The sequence below is a fragment of the Salvelinus namaycush genome, chromosome 3, assembly GCF_016432855.1.
Source record: "Salvelinus namaycush isolate Seneca chromosome 3, SaNama_1.0, whole genome shotgun sequence".
NCBI lineage: Eukaryota > Metazoa > Chordata > Actinopteri > Salmoniformes > Salmonidae > Salvelinus > Salvelinus namaycush.
The window spans coordinates 75,888,784-75,907,334 of NC_052309.1; the positions used below are offsets into that span (position 1 = coordinate 75,888,784).

Here is an 18,551-nt window from a genome sequence, read left to right on the forward strand (position 1 = left end):
ACAGTAGATACGAACCCTCTATTACCTTGCCAGCTAAAGAACTGGCAGTGGATCAAACCATTGTGAGGCAAAGGGCGGGGTGGTCGCAATCTTTTGAAACTTAAAAACGCGCTATTAAGTGTCTATAATCAGCACAAGTGCTTTCATTGCGTATTATTAATATTATTGAAATTACATAGTTATGTTTACAGTGATAGATTGGGGGGACAAATCATATTTTTCCCAGGATGGGGGGGTCGTGTCCCCCCCGTGATTTCCGCCTATGCCCATAACCGTGTAAACTGTATAATACTACAAAAACATGGAAACATCCAAGTTTTATGTTCTCTCTCTTTAATGTCGTACATCTGTTAAAACAGAAAATAAAGTAAGCAGATAAATAACAGTAGTAGGCCTACACAAATAGTATAAAAAATAAATAATGCGTAATTCATAGATCACCATGTAATGAAAACCCAACATCACCCATACTGTTTGTACACACATTCAAATCTAAAGTTTCATCATATAAAACATTCCACAATTTAGTGTAATATAAAATATGATTTAAGGAATACAATGGGATAAGCAGTCAACTCTCAGAGGAATCAGGATGGTTGTTCAACCAAAATATTTGGAATATACAGTCAGTTTGGACACACCTACTCATTGAAGGGTTTTTCTTTATTTTACTATTTTCTACATTGTAGAATAATATTGAAGACATCAAAACTATGAAATAACACATATGGAATCATGTAGTAACCAAAAAAGTGTTTAAAATATAAAAATATGACAGCTTTGCACACTCTTGGCATTCTCTCAACCAGCTTCACGAGGTAGTCATCTGGAATGCTTTTCCAACAGTCTTGAAGGAGTTCCCACATATGCTGAGCACTTGCTGGCTGCTTTTCCTTCACTCTGCGGTCTTACTCATCCCAAACCATCTCAATTGTGTTGAGGTCGGGTGATTGTGGAGGCCAGGTCATCTGATGCAGCACTCCATCACTCTCCTTCTTGGTCAAATAGCCCTTACACAGCCTGGAGGTGTGTTTTTGGTCATTGTCCTGTTGAAAAACAAATGAAGGTCCCACTAAGCGCAAACCAGATGGGATGGGGTATCGCTGCAGAATGCTGTGGTAGCCATGCTGGTTAAGTGTGCCTTGATTTCAAAATAAATCAGTGTCACCAGCAAAGCACCCCCACACCATCATACCTCCTCCTCCATGCTTCATGGTGGGAACCACACATGCGGAGATCATCCGTTCACCTACTCTGCTTCTCACAAAGACACGGCAGTTGGAACCAAAAATCTCAAATTTGGACTCATCAGACCAAAGGACAGATTTCCACCGGTCTAATGTCCATTGCTCATGTTTCTTGGTCCAAGCAAGTCTCTTCTTCCTATTGGTGTCCTTTAGTAGTAGTTTCTTTGCATCAATTCGACAATTGCCTGATTCATGCAGTCTCCTCTGAACAGTTGATGTTGAGATGTGTCTGTTACTTGAACTCTGTGAAGTATTTATTTGGGCTGCAATCTGAGGTGTAGTTAATTGCATTTTCTGAGGATGGTAACTCTAATTAATTTATCCTCTGCAGCAGAGGTAACTCTGGGTCTTCCTTTCCTGTGGCGGTCCTCATGAGAGCCATTTTCATCATAGCTCTTGGTTTTTGCAACTGCATTTGAAGAAACATTCAAAGTTCTTGAAATGTTCCATATTGACTGACCTTCATGTCTTAAAGTAATGATGGACTGTCATTTGCTTATTTGACCTGTTCTTGCCATAATATGGACTTGGTCTTTTACCAAATCGGGATATCTTCTATACCAACCCTACCTTGTCACAACACAACTGATTGGCTCAAACGCATTAAGCAAAGAAATTCCTCAAATTAACTTTTAACAAGGCACACCTGTTAATTGAAATGCATTCCGGTGACTACCTCATGAAGCTGGTTGAGAGAATGCCAAGAGTGTGCAAAGCTGTCATCAAGGCAAAGGGTGGCTACTTTTGAAGAATCTCAAATGTAAAATATATTTATATATAATATATTTATTTTTGTTTAACACTTTTTTGGTTATTACATGATTCCATATGTTATTTCATAGTTTTGATGTCTTCACTATTATTCTACAATTTAGAAAATAGTAAAAATAAAGAAAAAACCTGGAATGAGTAGGTGTGTCCAAACTTTTGACTGGTACAGTATATACAAACTGAGTGTACGCAACTTTAAGAACACCTGCTCTTTCCATGACACACTTATTGGTGTCACTTGTTAAACCCACTTTAATCAGTGTAGATGAAGGGGAGGAGGATTTTAAAGCATTGAGACATGGATTGTGTATGTGTGCCATTCAGAGGGTTAATGGGCAAGACAAAAGATTTAAGTGCCTTTGAACAGGGTATGGTAGTAGGTGCCAGACACACAGGTCTGTGTCAATAACTGCAACACTGCTGGGTTTTTCACACTCAACAGTTTCCCGTGTGTATCAAGAATGGTCCATCAACCGAAAGATATCTAGCCAACTTGACACAACTGCGGGAAGCATTGGAGTCAACATGGGCCAGCATCCCTGTGGAACGCTTTCGACACCTCGTAGAGTCCATGCCCCGAAAAATTGAGGCTGTTCTGGGGGAAAAAGAGGGGGGGGGGGTGCAACACAATATTAGGAAGGTGTTCTTAATGTTTTGTAGACTCTGTATACTGTATATATTCATGGACATTATAATGACAGGTAGAGAATGTCTTGGGACATCAAAACTGTCATAGGCTTAGTTTTAGGATCCTTGGGTAAACAATCAGAAGTCGAGGTTTATTGCAGAGGACACTGAGGTTCCAGCTCGTGTAAGGTAATCAGGGAACGATGGGTCTGTGTCTGGGGATGCAGAGTCCTGTCCTCCAGGCATTAGCCCAGCATCATGGGCATGCTGCCACAGCTGACTATTCCTAACAACCCCATGCTTCCTCAGGTATCCCTGACGACAAAACAGGGGTGGCTTTTGATTGGTAAGGGAAAAGCGGAAACATGACTCTGTGGGGAAAAGAAACAAGTTCAGTTTTACACACTGTAAAACAATAATCAAGTAATAAAATGTCTCATGAACTGAGTGGGCAGAACCATAATAAAACAGTAATAACACAGATCCTGTATGAAAGTATGTCACAAGTGAACAAACAAATCGTGTGAGATAAATAGATGAGTAGGAGGTACTGTATATGGAAATATAAAGAACATATCCTAAGGGCATATCTACCCTAGTATAATAAGGTGTTGTAATGAGGGATCAGGTAAGGACATGCTCTACCTGCATAGAAGGCCCTGAGGTCAGTGTGGAGACAGTGTTCCAGGAAGCGCCGCAGTGGCTGGCTGTGGGAGATGGGCCCATCCCACTCAGTCAAGAAGTCCTCGATCATGTGATGCACTGCCTTGGGCCGTGGCAATGGCCAGCCAACAGGACGGTGTCTCATGTCCCTCTCTGTTTAGGATGGCAGACAAATGAAAGAATAACATGTATTCGTTTTTACATACATGCGTAGGTTTGAGTGCTGACGTCCTACCACAAAGATGCCTTGTACTATACACAGACATACTCTTCATTTGAATGTCATTACTTAACTTAGTCTTTAACACAACCATAAGGCCAAACTGTTTTGTACTCTTCATAAGGTTTCTAACATTCTCACACTCACCAGTGGGAAGTTTGTCGTAGTAATATAGAACAGGGTGGAGGAAGTTGGACCTCCAGGCACGGGTCCACTCTGACTCTGCCCTGCCAGGGCCCAGTGAGTCTGTGCGGTTCAGCCCGTACTGTAGAACCAGAACCAGCAGCCCATGCTTGGAGAGCTGGTGGCCAGACAGAGAAGAGAACTGGGGCAGGGCCTGGAGGGGAAACTCCTCCAGATACTCACAGTGAGAGCTGACAGGAAAGGAGAAGATTATTCTAAATTAAAATGGTTCACAAATGGATGAATTTAGGCTGCGTTTACACAGGCATCCCAATTCTGACCTTTTTTTTTTTACTAATTGGTATTTTTTTATCACATTAGATCTTTTCACATCAGATCGTTTTCAGGGCTGCTCAGATTGGTCAAAATACAGATATAAAAATATCAGAATTTGTCTGCCTGTGTAAACACAGCCTTAGTGAACATAAATCGGGATATCTACAGGCAATCAATCAATGTGAGATTCATTGGTAGAGATAGGTAAATTTCCATGAGGGACAATAATCATGAAGAAAAATGTGCACAGTGTTTCAGCACTACTTACCCTCTTAGTAAAATGATGTCTCCAAGTACCCCAAACATTTGGTACGGTCCGGAGGCCTCATTGACCCTCCTCAACAGCCAGGACTGCAGCTGACTGATTGACAGTTTGATTGCTGGCCAGGAGTTGCTATGGTAACGCAGCTCAAGGACTCTATGTACAGCACGCACTAGAGTGGAACACAACAAAGTTACAACAATAAATAGTCAAAAAACAAACACATTTTGTCTATAAAAACATTACTTTATTGACAAATTTGTAATTTCAAAGTTTTCCCCCCTTTACAGGCAGTTACTAACTAAATCAGATTTACTCTGTCTACGTTGTAATACCAGCAGTTTGAATGGTTACCTGTGTATCGGAAGCCATGGATGAACCCCCCTGCAGAAGAGCGATAGTCTCTTGAGTGTGCAGCCGTCCCCAAAACAAAAAGGTCTGGGGTTCCCCGCCCCTCGTACCATGCTGTCACTCCTGGCAACCGCCCCCTGGCACCCTCACTGCTTGGTGGGCGGGCAGAGCTGGAGAGATTAACGGTATCATTAGGACAGCCTGACATTATCTGACTGAAACAGCATGGCTTTTCCAATGAAAATTATAAAACAGAAGATCCACCACTTCCATAGAAAACAATAAGTTTAACAGAACTCTTTTTGCATTATGTAAAGACATGCCACTGTAAAGTATTCATTTACATACCCATCAAAGATGCTGAAGTTGAACCGGAACCCCAGGCAGCGGATCACACGATCATATGGCTGGCGGAGAGAGAAGTTGTCATTGTGGTACACAGGCAGGTTTGTCGCTGTGACCTTTGAACTGTTCCTCCCATCCGAACTGTCCAGTAACTCAGATAGAGTAAGGAACAACTTGCCACGCTTTTCCTTCCCACTGGATCTGCACTTCTTCTTTCTGCCTGAGCGCTTCTTTTCATCCTCTCCATTTCTGACGATAGCAATGTCCTCAAGGCCTCCCTCCACCAGCCCATCAAGGGACTTTAGCTGGTACGTGTCTAGCAGCTCATTGTTCACAGCTCTGTGGAAGAGAGAAAATAGGTCACTGATATGAACAGATTATGCTAAGGGGATAGCAACATACTCTGATCTAAAACACTAATGCAGGAGTACTAAATCAGTGAAACAAAAGAAAGATCAATTGGTAGGAGAGGACAATATGGGAGTCAAAACCTGATGTTGGCTCTCAGTACCTGAGGTCTCCGACGTAGTGTGTCTGCCAGGCTAGGCGGACCGGGCTCGGGCTGTAGAGATGGATCCGGCTGGCCCGACCCAGGATGCTCTGAGCTGTTTCAAATGCTGAGTTCCCCTTACCCAGGATCAGCACGGCCTGGTCCTTATACTCCTCTGGGTCCACAGGGATGGACTCATAGCCCTCCACCAGGTCTGAGCCCTCAAACTGGACCTTCTGAGGATCCCACAGTCCTGTGGACACCAGTAGGACTCTGTGGGTCAGAGAGAGAGAATCATCTCTTTAATGGTATGCATAGTGGAGAATGTTTCCATATTTCCATCCTTTTACATTAGATATGTGTATAGATATAACACAGTACCTGCATGTATAGTCCAGTCCACGCTGGTCAGTCAGTATGTATCCCCTGCCTCTAGGTGATTCAGACTCTGAGGCCCTGATCTTCCCGATGTCCACCCCATACTGGACCTTCAGCCCCAGCTCCTTCACATACATGGAGAGGTAGCGGGGGAATGAGTCTGCATCTGGGTAGAGCTCCCGGCTGACTCGCTGAAGCAGCAGGTCGGGCCTGTCACTCAGGAGGGAGTTCCAATCGTGACGAAGGTTGAACTCGCGGTTCCGCCTTCCTGTGTAGATCTTGTTGATGCTGATGAGTTTCCTGTGTCGAGGGTATCTTTAAAGGGAGAAAAAAACATCCATGAGATACAACACATGTTCATGTACATGGTGTAGGTCAGAACATATTTCTATGAGCAGGGCAATAGAGAAAGTTGCATCATTGTTGCACTGTCACAAAATACTTTGCCGGCAAGTGCAATACCCGATATAGTCGACACCCATTACTACAGAGGCACTCACATATTGAAGAAGCTCCCTGGCCCCGAGTTCCTCTCCAAGATGATGTAATCTCTCTGACTCTTGGAGAGAAAGTGACCCATCTGAAGGCCAGCGGGCCCGGCTCCAAGCACACAGTAGTCATGGTGACGGGTGCTGTTGTGACTGTGGTAGTCATCAGGAAAACATTGGATCAGAGCGATCAGGAGGGCTAGGAGAAGAAGGATAGGGGAATCCATGACCTATGAACGAGTAAAAGGCAATGAAGGCATTTATTGGTGGGAGAGTGGGTTTAGTGAAGGTCATTGCAATACCCTGGTGACAATAATCAACGGCAAATTTAAGTTTTGAAAGCGGCAATCTGAAAATATCCACTGAGAGCAGCAACCATATTGTAATGAAACAGCAGGGAGCAGGTCTCGAACCCTCGACCTTCTAGCCCGAAGTCCAGCGCGCTATTGACTGTGCCGCAAAAGCATGCTCGTGCGGCAGAGTCGATTTCCGCGCTTATAAACCCAGGGTCGTCACAATATTATTGCCAAAGTCATGCAACTCTTTTCAATGGCTTTACCAACATAAGAAGGTCAATTGAAATGAAATATCAGATAGCATTGTTCAAGTGAGTGGAAGAACAGAGAAAGTACGACAATAGCGGGCCTTCATGGGGTGTATCCCCGTGCTTGCCTTGAAACTCTGGCCCGACATCATAACTCGACATGAGGGGATGCAGCTGCACTAGACCGCTGGTTGAGAAGCGCTCCACGAGCACAAAATACACAGCATATCTATTAAAGTAGGATGTTTTACCTTTCACTGCAGTGGTTCCCTCTATTCTAATCCCATATCATTTTGCATTTGGTCTGTAAATAAAACTCTCCAACAACCTATAGTCGGAATTTCATAACGGAGCCCCATCCCTTGATACGACACTCCAGCATACCACAGTACTCTGACCAATAAACGCTGCTCTATTCTGGCCAATAAGAGCTTGTGTGTAAAATAGAGGGCGTGATAAACCTTAAAGTGATGGACAAGAAATGTTCCATACTTTTGATACAAAAGTATCAAGTAGCAAAAGTAACACATTTGACCTTCTTTATTACATTCTTTATTAAAATGTTATAAACTTTGTAATGTTGCAATTTTTTAGATAATTGTAGTAGTTTGATATTTTTTTCGTGAAAGACATACTAATCATCATCAAATGTTAATTAAGTGAAACATAGCATGCATATTATTATAATATCATAAACACAATTAACTATTTATAAAATTCTCATGCCTAGAAATTGTTTTTATTTTTGCCTTCTACAACTGCAACATACACTTCTGTTGAGTCATGGTACCCCCCTTCTCTATTTTGTTGAAACCTGTTGAATCAGGTTATCTATAGATTGGTAATAGATCAATAGATACATAATAGACAAATGTAGGGTAAACCATACAAATTGAATGTTGAGCACAAGAGTTTACAATGTAATCCCCTGAAATGAATTTTGACCTGCAGTTGGTCATTTGTGGCTGAAACTTTGTACCAACACAAAGTTCAATGAACACAATGGGAGAGAGAATTGGATTAAATTAGATTAATTTAACCATTGAGTCCTGCCTGCAGTTAAATCAGCATATTGAATCACTCTTGTTATTCAGTCGTGAAGAAGGCACGACAAAGCCTATTCCCCCTCAGGAAACGAAAAAGATTTGGCATGGGTCCTCAGATCCTCAAAAGGTTCTACAGCTGCAACACTGAGAGCATCCTGACTGGTTGCATCACTGCCTGGTATGGCAACTGCTCGGCCTCCGACCGCAAGGCATTACAGAGGGTAGTGCGTACGGCCCAGTACATCACTGGGGCTAAGCTGCCTGCCATCCAGGACCTCTACACCAGGCGGTGTCAGAGGAAGGCCCTAAAAATTGTCAAAGACCCCAGCCACCCCAAGTCTAGGACAAAAAGGCTTCTCAACAGTTTTTACCCCCAAGCCATAAGACTCCTGAACAGGTAATCAAATGGCTACCCAGACTATTTGCATTGTGTGCCACCCCCCCAACCCCTATTTTACATTGCTGCTACTCTCTGTTCATCATATATAAGCATAGTCATTTTAACTATACATTCATGTACATACTACCTCAATTAGCCCGACCAACCAGTGCCCCAGCACATTGGCTAACCGGGCTATCTGCATTGTGTCCCGCCAACCCCTCTTTTACGCTACTGCTACTCTCTGTTTATCATAAATGCATAGTAACCATATCCACATGTACATACTACCTCAATCAGCCCGACTAACCGGTGCCCGTATATAGCCTCGCTACTGTTACAGCCTCGCTACTGTTATTTTTCACTGTCTTTTTACTGTTGTTTTTATTTCTTTACTTACCTATTGTTCACCTAATACCTTTATTTTTTAGAAATTGCATTGTTGGTTAGAGCCTGTAAGTAAGCATTTCACTGTAAGGTCTACTACACCTGTTGTATTCGGCGCACGTGACAAATAAACTTTGATTTGATTTGATTCATCTTCATAAAACTAAAAGGTACATACACTGAGAGCACAAAACATTAGAAACATGACATTCCAGGTGAAAGCTATGATCGCTTATTGATATTACCTGTTAAATCCACTTCAATCCATGTAGATGAAGGGGAGGAGAGGATTTTCAAGCCTTGAGACAATTGAGACATGAATTGTTTATGTATGCCATTCAGAGGGTGAATGGGCAAGATAAAAGTTTTAAGTGCCTTTGAACAGGGTATGGTAGTAAGTGCCAGGCACACCGGTTTGAGTGTGTCAAGAACTGCAACGCTGCTGGGTTTTTCACACTCAACAGTTTCCTGTGTGTATCAAGAAGGGTCCTCAACCCAAAGGACATCCAGCCAACTTGACACAAATGTGGAAAGCATTGGAATCAACATGGGCCATGTGGAACGCTTTCAACATCTTGTAGAATTGAGGCTGCTCTGAGGGCGAAAGGGGGTGCAACTCAATATTAGGAAGGTGTTCCTAATGTTTTGAACACTCAGTGTTTATAACTTTGTTCTCACCTGTAGTCAACATACTCTCCCTCAATAGCAGAAGGAACACATTCACTTCCTGTAGTTCATGTGACTGTGTTTAATGATTTCTACCATTCCATCTGTTCACTCATGCTCTCCCCTCACTGGTAAATCTGCCCTGTCATGTTAAGCTTCAGCATAAGGGAAATGAGTCAACACTCTCACTTCCCATTTGATTTAGCTGACAAACATTGGGAGAGAAGGCGAGGGAGTCAAATATAAAGACAGGGACACAGGTCAGAGGACACAGCAACTCTAAACCCGTTTGAGAAGGAGGCAGCTTTTGTTTACCAGCTGTATAACAAGACATCAACAAGAAAATACCCCACAGGTAAATGATCAACTCTTTCACTGACTTGTTTTTTAATAAACTGTAACAGTTGGTCACATTTGGATAATAATGTTATAACCACCATATAAAAATTCTGGATTACAGACATGGAGACAGTCAACTCGGCACGGAAAGTTGATATGCAGAACCCTGGCAGGTACAGTCATTTTGTAACGAATGGTCGATATGTTAACTAGATTATTGTATTTCAGACCAGGTCAGGGCTGATATATGGTAAAGTAAAGGTATTGAACATACAGAACACAATTACTAACTGCAAACTCTGTGCTCACATTTACTGTACTCTGGTAAATCAGGATGTCCTCCTAATGTTCTCCATCTCTCCTCAGTGATTTGTCAGAACAGATAAAAGCAGCGACTAAAGAGATCCATGTCAGGGCAGAAAACACCCAACTGATGCTGAGCTATCAGAAGGGACAGATAACTCTTCCGCAGTACAAGGTGACAAAAGCCAATCTGAGAGTAAATTAAAAACCACTTGCCAAAATAATTGACAGTGGTTTTAATATTATGAATGGCCTAGAATGCCTTTTGTTTAACTTTCTACATAGTCATGGAAAATGAGCACTCACTGTATACTAAGTATTAATCTGTAACCCGTCTTTTCCATGGCAGCTTCTTCTGTGTTCCCTCTACGAGATCTACAAAGCACTGGAAGAGGAGATGGACAGAAATGCTTCCCACCCAGGTGTTGCACCGATATACTTCCCTCAGGAACTGGCCCGACTGGAGACACTAGAGAGAGATCTGGAACACTTCTTTGGACAGGAGTGGCGAAAGAGAGTCATCATTCCTGCTGCAACACACAGATATACACAGAGACTTCACAAGGTACAGGCTATAGATATACCAACATGCAGGGTAGGCACACTATCTTAATTGTGTACCTGCTTAGTAATAACAATTTATTTGTTTCCCTCTTCAGATCGGTGAAGGCAATCCTAAATTGCTGGTGGCCCACGCCTATACCCGTTACCTAGGTGACCTGTCAGGAGGTCAAGTTTTGGGGAAGATTACCCAGAAGTCAATTGGGTTAAGCAGCGGAGAGGGACTGTCGTTTTTCTCCTTCCCCGGAGTGTCAAGCCCTAACCGCTTCAAGCAGCTGTACAGGAGCAGAATGAACAGCATCGAGCTGACCAAGGAGGAGAGGGAGGGGGTGCTGGAGGAGGCTATCATGGCCTTCGAACTCAACATCCAGGTGAGAGAAAGAGAAGAGGGAGGAAGGGAGAAAGCAAACTGGGTAAGAATATAGGTTATGGGAACTAATACAGTAATGAAAAGTCACTATGAAAAGTTATACAGCTGTACCATTGAGAGCATCTTGACTGGCTGCATTAGAGCTTGGTATGGCAATAGCACCGCCCTCGATCGCATGGCGCTACAGAAGTTGGTGCGGACAGCCCAGTACGTCACTGAGGCCGAGTTCCCTGCCATTCAGGACCTCTATATCAGGCGGTGTGAAAGGAGGGCCTGGAAAATCGTTAAAGACTCCAGCCACCCAAGTCATATACAGTTCTCTCTGCTTCTGCACTGCAAGCGGTACCGGTGCATCAAGTCTGCCATCAACATGCTCCTGAACAGGTTCTATCCCCAAGCCATAAGACTGCTAAATAGCTAACTAAATAACTAAATGGCTAACTAAATAGCTACACAGACTGAGTTGACCCTTGTATTTTATTTTTGCACCGTCTGTATGCACACTCACACACACTGACACAAACACTCACTCCATAATTTGCTCACACAAATAATATGCACATACATTTATACTGACTCTACACAGACGCACTCACATTCTATCATCATATACAATGCTGCTACTCTGTTTATCATATATACCTACACATATCACTCCAGTATCCATGCACATTTTAAATATGGTTCTGGAACTGACTGATCCTGTATAGTATGCTTTCTCGTGTTCTTATTTCTTTTTCTCATGTTTTTGTTCTACTTTATTTTTAGTATTACATTCTTATTTATTACTGCATTGTTGGGTTTAGAGCTTACAAGAAAGGCATTTCACTGTACTTGTGCACGTGACATTAAAACTAGCTAAACATAACTGTGCAGAGGAAGTGAAACTGGGAAGGTCTAGTGAACGATGCAGTGTAAACGTGTTACTGGATGCCACCGCCATAGCATATTGCTGATGATTGTATTTGTCTTGTTCAATGAAGACATCCTGTGTTATTTCTCATACAGGTCTTTGATGATCTACAGAAAATGTTAAGTGTCACAAAGGAAGCTTACGGTAAGTACAAGCTCATATGTTGATTGGAAATATGTGATCTTTCAGCTTACTTGCGTGTTATAAAAAGATATTACTTTGCTTTTGCAGGGGACCAAGAAAAGGCCAAGACGCCAGCTATCACCCCCTCTTTGTCCATCGTGCAGTTGTCACTGGGCATTTGTGTTGCTTTAGCAACAGTCGCAATGGGTATCTATGTATTCTAAAGCCTTGAAATAAGTCCTTAAATATGTATATTTATGTAGTTGACAGAATCACTTCACTAATCATAATTATCCATTTAAGGGTGTGTGCACTTAAAGCACTTTGTCATGACTGTACTTTTTTAAACGCCTAAGGCAATCTTAAAATGAAAATTGACATGTATTAATTGCAATATCTTTGTACATAGTATGTTTCATTAAAGACTATGCACACCATTTCAACATAAGAAATGTCTAAATAAAGAAGTTTGGTATTTATTTTCAATACAAAATACCTTACACAATGATTTAACGTTAACACTCTTTAGGGCATTCTCATGTCAATTTTCTTGCCCCAAACAATTCAACAACAATACAGTTCATCCAAACTACCTCCATAGCATCATTTGTTTAGTCTAAAAAGAATAGACACCAAATTACTTATGAGGGCAATAGAACAGCAAATAACTGTTGTTGGCTTAACTTGGCAAAGCAACACATGAAAAGGTATACATCAGTGGCTCTGTAGGCGGACCATGGCCTAGGATGGAGAAGACGTATCGACGTGACTTCATGAAGATGTCCACTGGCTTGTGAGGAAGAGTGAATTGATGAGACGCCTGTCCCTTCTACTATTTACAAAGCCCATCGTGACTTAATCTTTGTGCGTATGCATCTTTTTGTGAGACTACTTGACTCTGTAGAGCACCTTCCTCTGCATGCGGTGCTGCAGCTCTCCCCTCCTCATCATCAGGTGAAGAACCTTGTAGATGGCCTGCTCTGGATACTTCTGTATATGGGAGAGGGTAGAGAGAGATTCTGGTCAGTGGACAGGTAAACAGGCTACAGGGCAACACGTAGGCCAACTGAGGACAGCACTGAATCATATAGACAAATGCCAAACATTCCAATGCCCAAAGTACTTTAATGTAATTGACCAAGTGGTCCCGTCTCTGTTCAACACAGTATATGTTCAAAGTAGACTAGTGTAACTGACCTGCTTGGTGAAGTCCTGGACAATGCTGTGCTCGGACACCTGGGAGCCAATGGCAAAGCGCCTCTTCAGCTGCTTCTCAACACGGGAAATCATCTCCTGGTCCTCCTGAGTGGTGAAGCCCTCCACACCCGAGAGGCTGCCGGACAGCGCAGCGTCCAGTGTGGACACCTGGAAGAGCCGCAAGGCCTCGTCCACCTCCTCCTCTCCAGCCACAGCCTGCAGCTTCATCTTGGCCAGGGACTCAGAGATGCGCACCACAGCCTCCAGCTGCCTGCAGGGGACCACGGAGTACAAAGCATTATGACACTGAAGATGGACAGTATCCTGACTGGTAATGACGTTGGCAGGTGAAGTATCATATCATACCTGACAGTGATGGGGATGGAGGCTCTCCTGTCGCTCTCCCTCTCATGTTCCCTCGCTCCACTCCTCATCACCACATATCTGTTCTTCAGCTTTTCAGCTGCCGCCGCAGAGAGACGTGGGCCGCATTTTCTGTCATGGCACTTTTGACCATTACAAACCAAATCCCTTCATGTGTACATACTAGTGTGTAGTATTGTTTCTCTGCGAGTAGAGTTCATGAACTCAAACTAAACAGAATCTAACATATACAGAAGAAATCTGCAGAAATAAAGGAATTTTCAAGACTCACGTTCTGGCATAGGCAATATACTTCTTCAGTGTGGCCAGTGTGATCTCTCCCTCCACACCCTCAGTCTGAGTATGAGCACTGAGATGGACGTTCATCACGTGGCGGGCCAGAGTCTGAGAGAGAAAAGAAGGTCAATAGTGTTAACACTGTGCTAGCCTGGGCCGTGTTCAGTATCCCTGTGCATAAACCTTCCCACACACAAACAAACCCAGAACAGACTAAAGTGTGTTCCCTCACCATGTCTCTCTGATGGTCGTGGATGTCCTTGATGATAAAGATCATGTCAAAACGGGACAAGATGGTAGGCATGAAGTCGATGTTGTCCTCTCCCTTGGTGTCGTCCCAACGGCCAAACACAGAGTTAGCAGCGGCCAGCACCGAGCAGCGGGAGTTCAGGGTAGTGGTAATGCCAGCCTTGGCAATGGAGATAGTCTGTTGCTCCATGGCTTCATGGATGGCTACTCGGTCATCCTCTCTCATCTGAGAAGAAAGAGACACAGTTAAGCGTCTGCAAACAAACTAGTCAAGTATTCAGCAATTTATGTACTCTCTTGTCCATGTTTCCTTACTTTGTCAAACTCATCGATGCACACCACCCCACCGTCAGCCAGTACCATGGCTCCTCCCTCCATGATGAAGCCACGGGTGACGGGGTCCCTCAGTACAGAGGCTGTCAGACCAGCAGCACTGCTGCCTTTACCTGAGGTATACACCTGACAGAGGAAGAGAAAGAGGGAAGATACGAGTTAGCGCTTTCGATAGGGGTCACTAGCATGCTGATAAATTAATTGTCAGCAAATGAAACTTCTGGAATCCATCTTTGTAATTCTGGTTTAAATCTATGTTGAGGGAGTGTCATGATTGCTCTGAAATATATATATCTATCTTTCAATTAATCTTGGAATATATACACACATACAGTGGGGCAAAAAAGTATTTAGTCAGCCACCAATTGTGCAAGTTCTCCCACTTAAAAAGATGAGGCCTGTAATTTTCATCATAGGTACACTTCAACTATGACAGACAAAATGAGGGGGAAAAAATCCAGAAAATCACATTGTAGGATTTTTAATGAATTTCTTTGCAAATTATGGTGGAAAATAAGTATTTGGTCAATAACAAAAGTTTATCTCAATACTTTGTTATATACCCTTTGTTGGCAATGACAGAGGTCAAACGTTTTCTGTAAGTCTTCACAAGGTTTTCACACACTGTTGCTGGTATTTTGGCCCATTCCTCCATGCAGATCTCCTCTAGAGCAGTGATGTTTTGGGGCTGTTGCTGGGCAACACGGACTTTCAACTCCCTCCAAAGATTTTCTATGGGGTTGAGATCTGGAGACTGGCTAGGCCACTCCAGGACCTTGAAATGCTTCTTACGAAGCCACTCCTTTGTTGCCCGGGCGGTGTGTTTGGGATCATTGTCATGCTGAAAGACCCAGCCACGTTTCATCTTCAATGCCCTTGCTGATGGTAGGCTTTGTTACTTTGGTCCCAGCTCTCTGCAGGTCATTCACTAGGTCCCCCCGTGTGGTTCTGGGATTTTTGCTCACCGTTCTTGTGATCATTTTGACCCCACGGGGTGAGATCTTGCGTGGAGCCCCAGATCGAGGGAGATTATCAGTGGTCTTGTATGTCTTCCATTTCCTAATAATTGCTCCCACAGTTGATTTCTTCAAACCAAGCTGCTTACCTATTGCAGATTCAGTCTTCCCAGCCTGGTGCAGGTCTACAATTTTGTTTCTGGTGTCCTTTGACAGCTCTTTGGTCTTGGCCATAGTGGAGTTTGGAGTGTGACTGTTTGAGGTTGTGGACAGGTGTCTTTTATACTGATAACAAGTTCAAACAGGTGCCATTAATACAGGTAACGAGTGGAGGACAGAGGAGCCTCTTAAAGAAGAAGTTACAGGTCTGTGAGCCAGAAATCTTGCTTGTTTGTAGGTGACCAAATACTTATTTTCCACCATAATTTGCAAATAAATTCATAAAAAATCCTACAATTTGATTTTCAGGATTTTTTTTTCTCATTTTGTCTGTCATAGTTGAAGTGTACTACCTATGATGAAAATTACAGGCCTCTCTCATCTTTTTAAGTGGGAGAACTTGCACAATTGGTGGCTGACTAAATACTTTTTTGCCCCACGGTATATGAATTAATATATTCATTCATCTAGCCCATCCTTACCCCAATGGGAGAGCACCTCTCCACAAACTTGAGCAGCTGAGACTTAGCAGTACCGGGGTCTCCCAGCATTAGCAAGTTGATGTCTCCTCTACGTGTCAGCCCGTCAGGCAGCCTGAGACAGGAAAGGTCATTATACATACACACTGGAGAGAAATGTACGCACATCAAAAATCTATTAAAATTCTACATGCCATTTCCAATGTTTGACTCACCTCTTCCTGGAGCCGCCGAACAGCAGGCAGGCGATGGCCTTTTTCAGGTCATCACTGCCATAGATGGAAGGAGCGAGGGAACGGGCGAGGGAGCCGTAGACGTCGGGGGAGGAGGCCAACGCTCTCAGCTCCTCCTCTTCCTGAGGGGAGACTGACCCTGTGGCCCCGCGACCTGAGAGAAAAAGATAGCATTATATCTATAACACTATCCCACATAGGACATAATGTTGGATAAGTAATCTAACCTCTAGTAGCCTTATCGTGCCTACCTGCTCCCTCTGTGTCCTGCTGAATGCCCACCACACGGAGGTAGGAGGAGCGGATGCCCACGCCTGCACTTTTATCTCTACCCTTGCCCTTAGTTTGGGCCACCTTCTTGATGGAGTAGATCCCCATGATGGTCACTCTGTTCCCAGGGACCACACGGTCACACAGGTACCTGAGGGGAGGCAGAACACAAGCTGTAATGTGGTATGTACTCGTCGGTCTCACTTTGCACTGTGTGTATATATCGGGCATGTGTTAATTGCATTTCATTGAGAATATTGAGGCACACAGATGATGATGTGTGAGTGTTACCTGTCACAGTAGAGCTGCAGGTGGCGGGGCATCTCTCCGTGTGGCACAGCATCTGGAGACTCCTGCAGACGGAGGGTCTGGAAGTCCACACAGACACAACGGTCTGGAATTATGAAGTAGGGATCTATAGGACACCTCACCCTGCCTGCCTGCTCACTGAGAGAGAGATGTTTAAGAATTAAAATCACACACAATGATGAAGCAGATGACTTTACACACACACACACACACACACACAATGACTTTATGCATTTTTTCCATGCACTGGAGTGTACACACAAACATTCAACAACTCAGAGGGTTGCACTCACGTGTTGCACTTTCGGGGAAGAGCGTAGCCCTGCAGGCCTGGTGGCAGGGAGATGTTACTGATGACAGAGCGACAGCCACGACACTGCAAACACACCCTGGTGGCCTTGGCCCTCACAGCCGTGGCAGAGATGACGATCCCAGGGACCTTCACCAGCCTGGACACCTGCTCCGACTACCAGAGAGAAAGAGATGGAGAGTTCAGAGTCATGGCATGTTACATGGATGGAAAATTTAGGGAATCTTTCATGCCACCTTCTACATGAACCAACTGAAAGGTGAAAGGCCCAGCATTGCATCCTCAGAGTCTCTTACCTTGAGGTTGCGGATGGAGGCAGGATGGGCGTCACTCTTTAGCATGACCTGGATTTCCTGCACTGTCTCCTCTCCCAGGGGCCTGGGACGGGTCACCTCATCAGCCACCTCCTGGGCAGCCTCCTCCAGCTGTCAATCATAATGGCAGGGCTCAGTTTAAAGGGATAATTTTCAGATATAATTATTTGCCAAATAGAATATAAGATCAGTATGATACGATCAGCAACAGAAAATATAGGAATCCATCTAATCCATGAATTATTCAGCCTGCAATTGCTCCAATTAAAACTCCTCAAATGATTTGTCTGTTATTAGTCTATTCAATCTTCTCACCAGCGGCAGGTTCTCAGAGGGCACCTTGTACAGGCAGTCTGACAGGTCCTCGTCAAAGCTGGCCAGGTCTTCCATCTCCACCTCCACCCAGTACTCCCCCAGAGTGTAGTGTCTCTTAAGGGCATCTCTACACAGCAGAACACATGTCAACAATCCAAAATGAACAATAAGATATAAATATCTTAAAACAGAATGCGAATATAATCATAAGACAAATAAAAACCTACTACAAACTCAATCACAGGACCATGAAGAGTCCAACTTTATTCCTTCAAGACCATTGTGGTGATCAGTGTTAGTTAGCTAACGTTACAGTAACTGGCTAACTAACTGTTAGCTAACTGGCTAACTTAACGTTGGGCATCTGTGGAACATCACACCAACCGGCGGTAGCCATCGACAATGACTTCGTGGCACTTAACACAATCTCGATCTTACCTGTATTTATAGGTGAAACCGGTGCGATCGGTCCCAACTCTGAACTGCCGAAGAAATTCACGGAATCGTTTCTTGATCTGGCTCCGTTTCACTCCACCTTCATCCCCTAGTCCATCTCCACCGCCGAAGCTGTCACTGTAATAAACTCCCGGGTCGTCGAAACCAGACATAATGCACCGATTATATCTACAAAGTGCTGAAAATTAAGTTAGCGCGCGCAAAGTGGAATAATCCTAAAAGCAAAACAGTTTTTGGTGATTAACGCCAATGATCTTCCGTGGACAATGAATTCCACGCTGACTCTTTCGCGGCAAAAATATCGTCACTTTCCCGCGAGGTCGAACAGTGACGCCTTGCCATTGGGAGATATGATCGACTAGTGATAATGATTGGCTGA

The 18,551-nt window shown here is 43.7% G+C and overlaps 3 protein-coding genes across 3 annotated transcripts; 1 reads left to right on the plus strand and 2 right to left on the minus strand.

The window, feature by feature from the left end:
- Positions 1-2,601: 2,601 nt before the first annotated feature.
- Positions 2,602-7,220, minus strand: LOC120044607 (FAD-dependent oxidoreductase domain-containing protein 2-like). Its single transcript, XM_038989279.1, has 10 exons — positions 7,097-7,220; positions 6,314-6,531; positions 5,817-6,128; positions 5,457-5,708; positions 4,949-5,284; positions 4,604-4,770; positions 4,256-4,421; positions 3,676-3,902; positions 3,291-3,461; positions 2,602-3,016 (listed from the first exon to the last, which is right to left on the minus strand). The coding sequence occupies exons 2-10, from the start codon at positions 6,526-6,528 to the stop codon at positions 2,784-2,786; spliced, it is 2,079 nt and encodes a 692-aa protein (XP_038845207.1). The 5' UTR covers positions 6,529-6,531; positions 7,097-7,220; the 3' UTR covers positions 2,602-2,783.
- Positions 7,221-9,594: 2,374 nt separating this feature from the next.
- Positions 9,595-12,370, plus strand: LOC120044609 (heme oxygenase-like). Its single transcript, XM_038989281.1, has 7 exons — positions 9,595-9,678; positions 9,784-9,835; positions 10,029-10,140; positions 10,315-10,530; positions 10,625-10,897; positions 11,905-11,953; positions 12,041-12,370. Exons 2-7 carry the CDS (start codon positions 9,786-9,788, stop codon positions 12,154-12,156), a joined length of 816 nt encoding a protein of 271 aa, XP_038845209.1. The 5' UTR covers positions 9,595-9,678; positions 9,784-9,785; the 3' UTR covers positions 12,157-12,370.
- An 18-nt stretch (positions 12,371-12,388) lies between these two features.
- On the minus strand, positions 12,389-18,474 carry LOC120044608 (DNA replication licensing factor mcm5-like). Its single transcript, XM_038989280.1, has 14 exons — positions 18,155-18,474; positions 17,717-17,843; positions 17,384-17,512; positions 17,071-17,243; positions 16,760-16,915; positions 16,450-16,619; positions 16,181-16,352; positions 15,969-16,080; positions 14,354-14,497; positions 14,022-14,264; positions 13,785-13,897; positions 13,496-13,624; positions 13,130-13,400; positions 12,389-12,922 (listed from the first exon to the last, which is right to left on the minus strand). The coding sequence occupies exons 1-14, from the start codon at positions 18,322-18,324 to the stop codon at positions 12,821-12,823; spliced, it is 2,211 nt and encodes a 736-aa protein (XP_038845208.1). The 5' UTR covers positions 18,325-18,474; the 3' UTR covers positions 12,389-12,820.
- Positions 18,475-18,551: the final 77 nt, after the last annotated feature.

Coding starts and splice junctions, on each gene's coding strand:
- LOC120044607 (XM_038989279.1), bottom strand. CDS start 6,528: ATGGATTCCCCTATCCTTCTTCTCCTAGCCCTCCTGATCGCTCTGATC. Junction 5,709..5,816: donor GGACTGGACTATACATGCAG/GTACTGTGTTAT, acceptor TCTGACCCACAG/AGTCCTACTGGTGTCCACAG. Junction 3,017..3,290: donor CCTCAGGGCCTTCTATGCAG/GTAGAGCATGTC, acceptor TTTTCCCCACAG/AGTCATGTTTCCGCTTTTCC.
- LOC120044609 (XM_038989281.1), top strand. CDS start 9,786: ATGGAGACAGTCAACTCGGCACGGAAAGTTGATATGCAGAACCCTGGC. Junction 9,836..10,028: donor GATATGCAGAACCCTGGCAG/GTACAGTCATTT, acceptor ATCTCTCCTCAG/TGATTTGTCAGAACAGATAA. Junction 11,954..12,040: donor TGTCACAAAGGAAGCTTACG/GTAAGTACAAGC, acceptor TTGCTTTTGCAG/GGGACCAAGAAAAGGCCAAG.
- LOC120044608 (XM_038989280.1), bottom strand. CDS start 18,324: ATGTCTGGTTTCGACGACCCGGGAGTTTATTACAGTGACAGCTTCGGC. Junction 16,081..16,180: donor TTCGGCGGCTCCAGGAAGAG/GTGAGTCAAACA, acceptor TTCCTGTCTCAG/GCTGCCTGACGGGCTGACAC. Junction 13,898..14,021: donor ACGACCATCAGAGAGACATG/GTGAGGGAACAC, acceptor TTTCTCTCTCAG/ACTCTGGCCCGCCACGTGAT.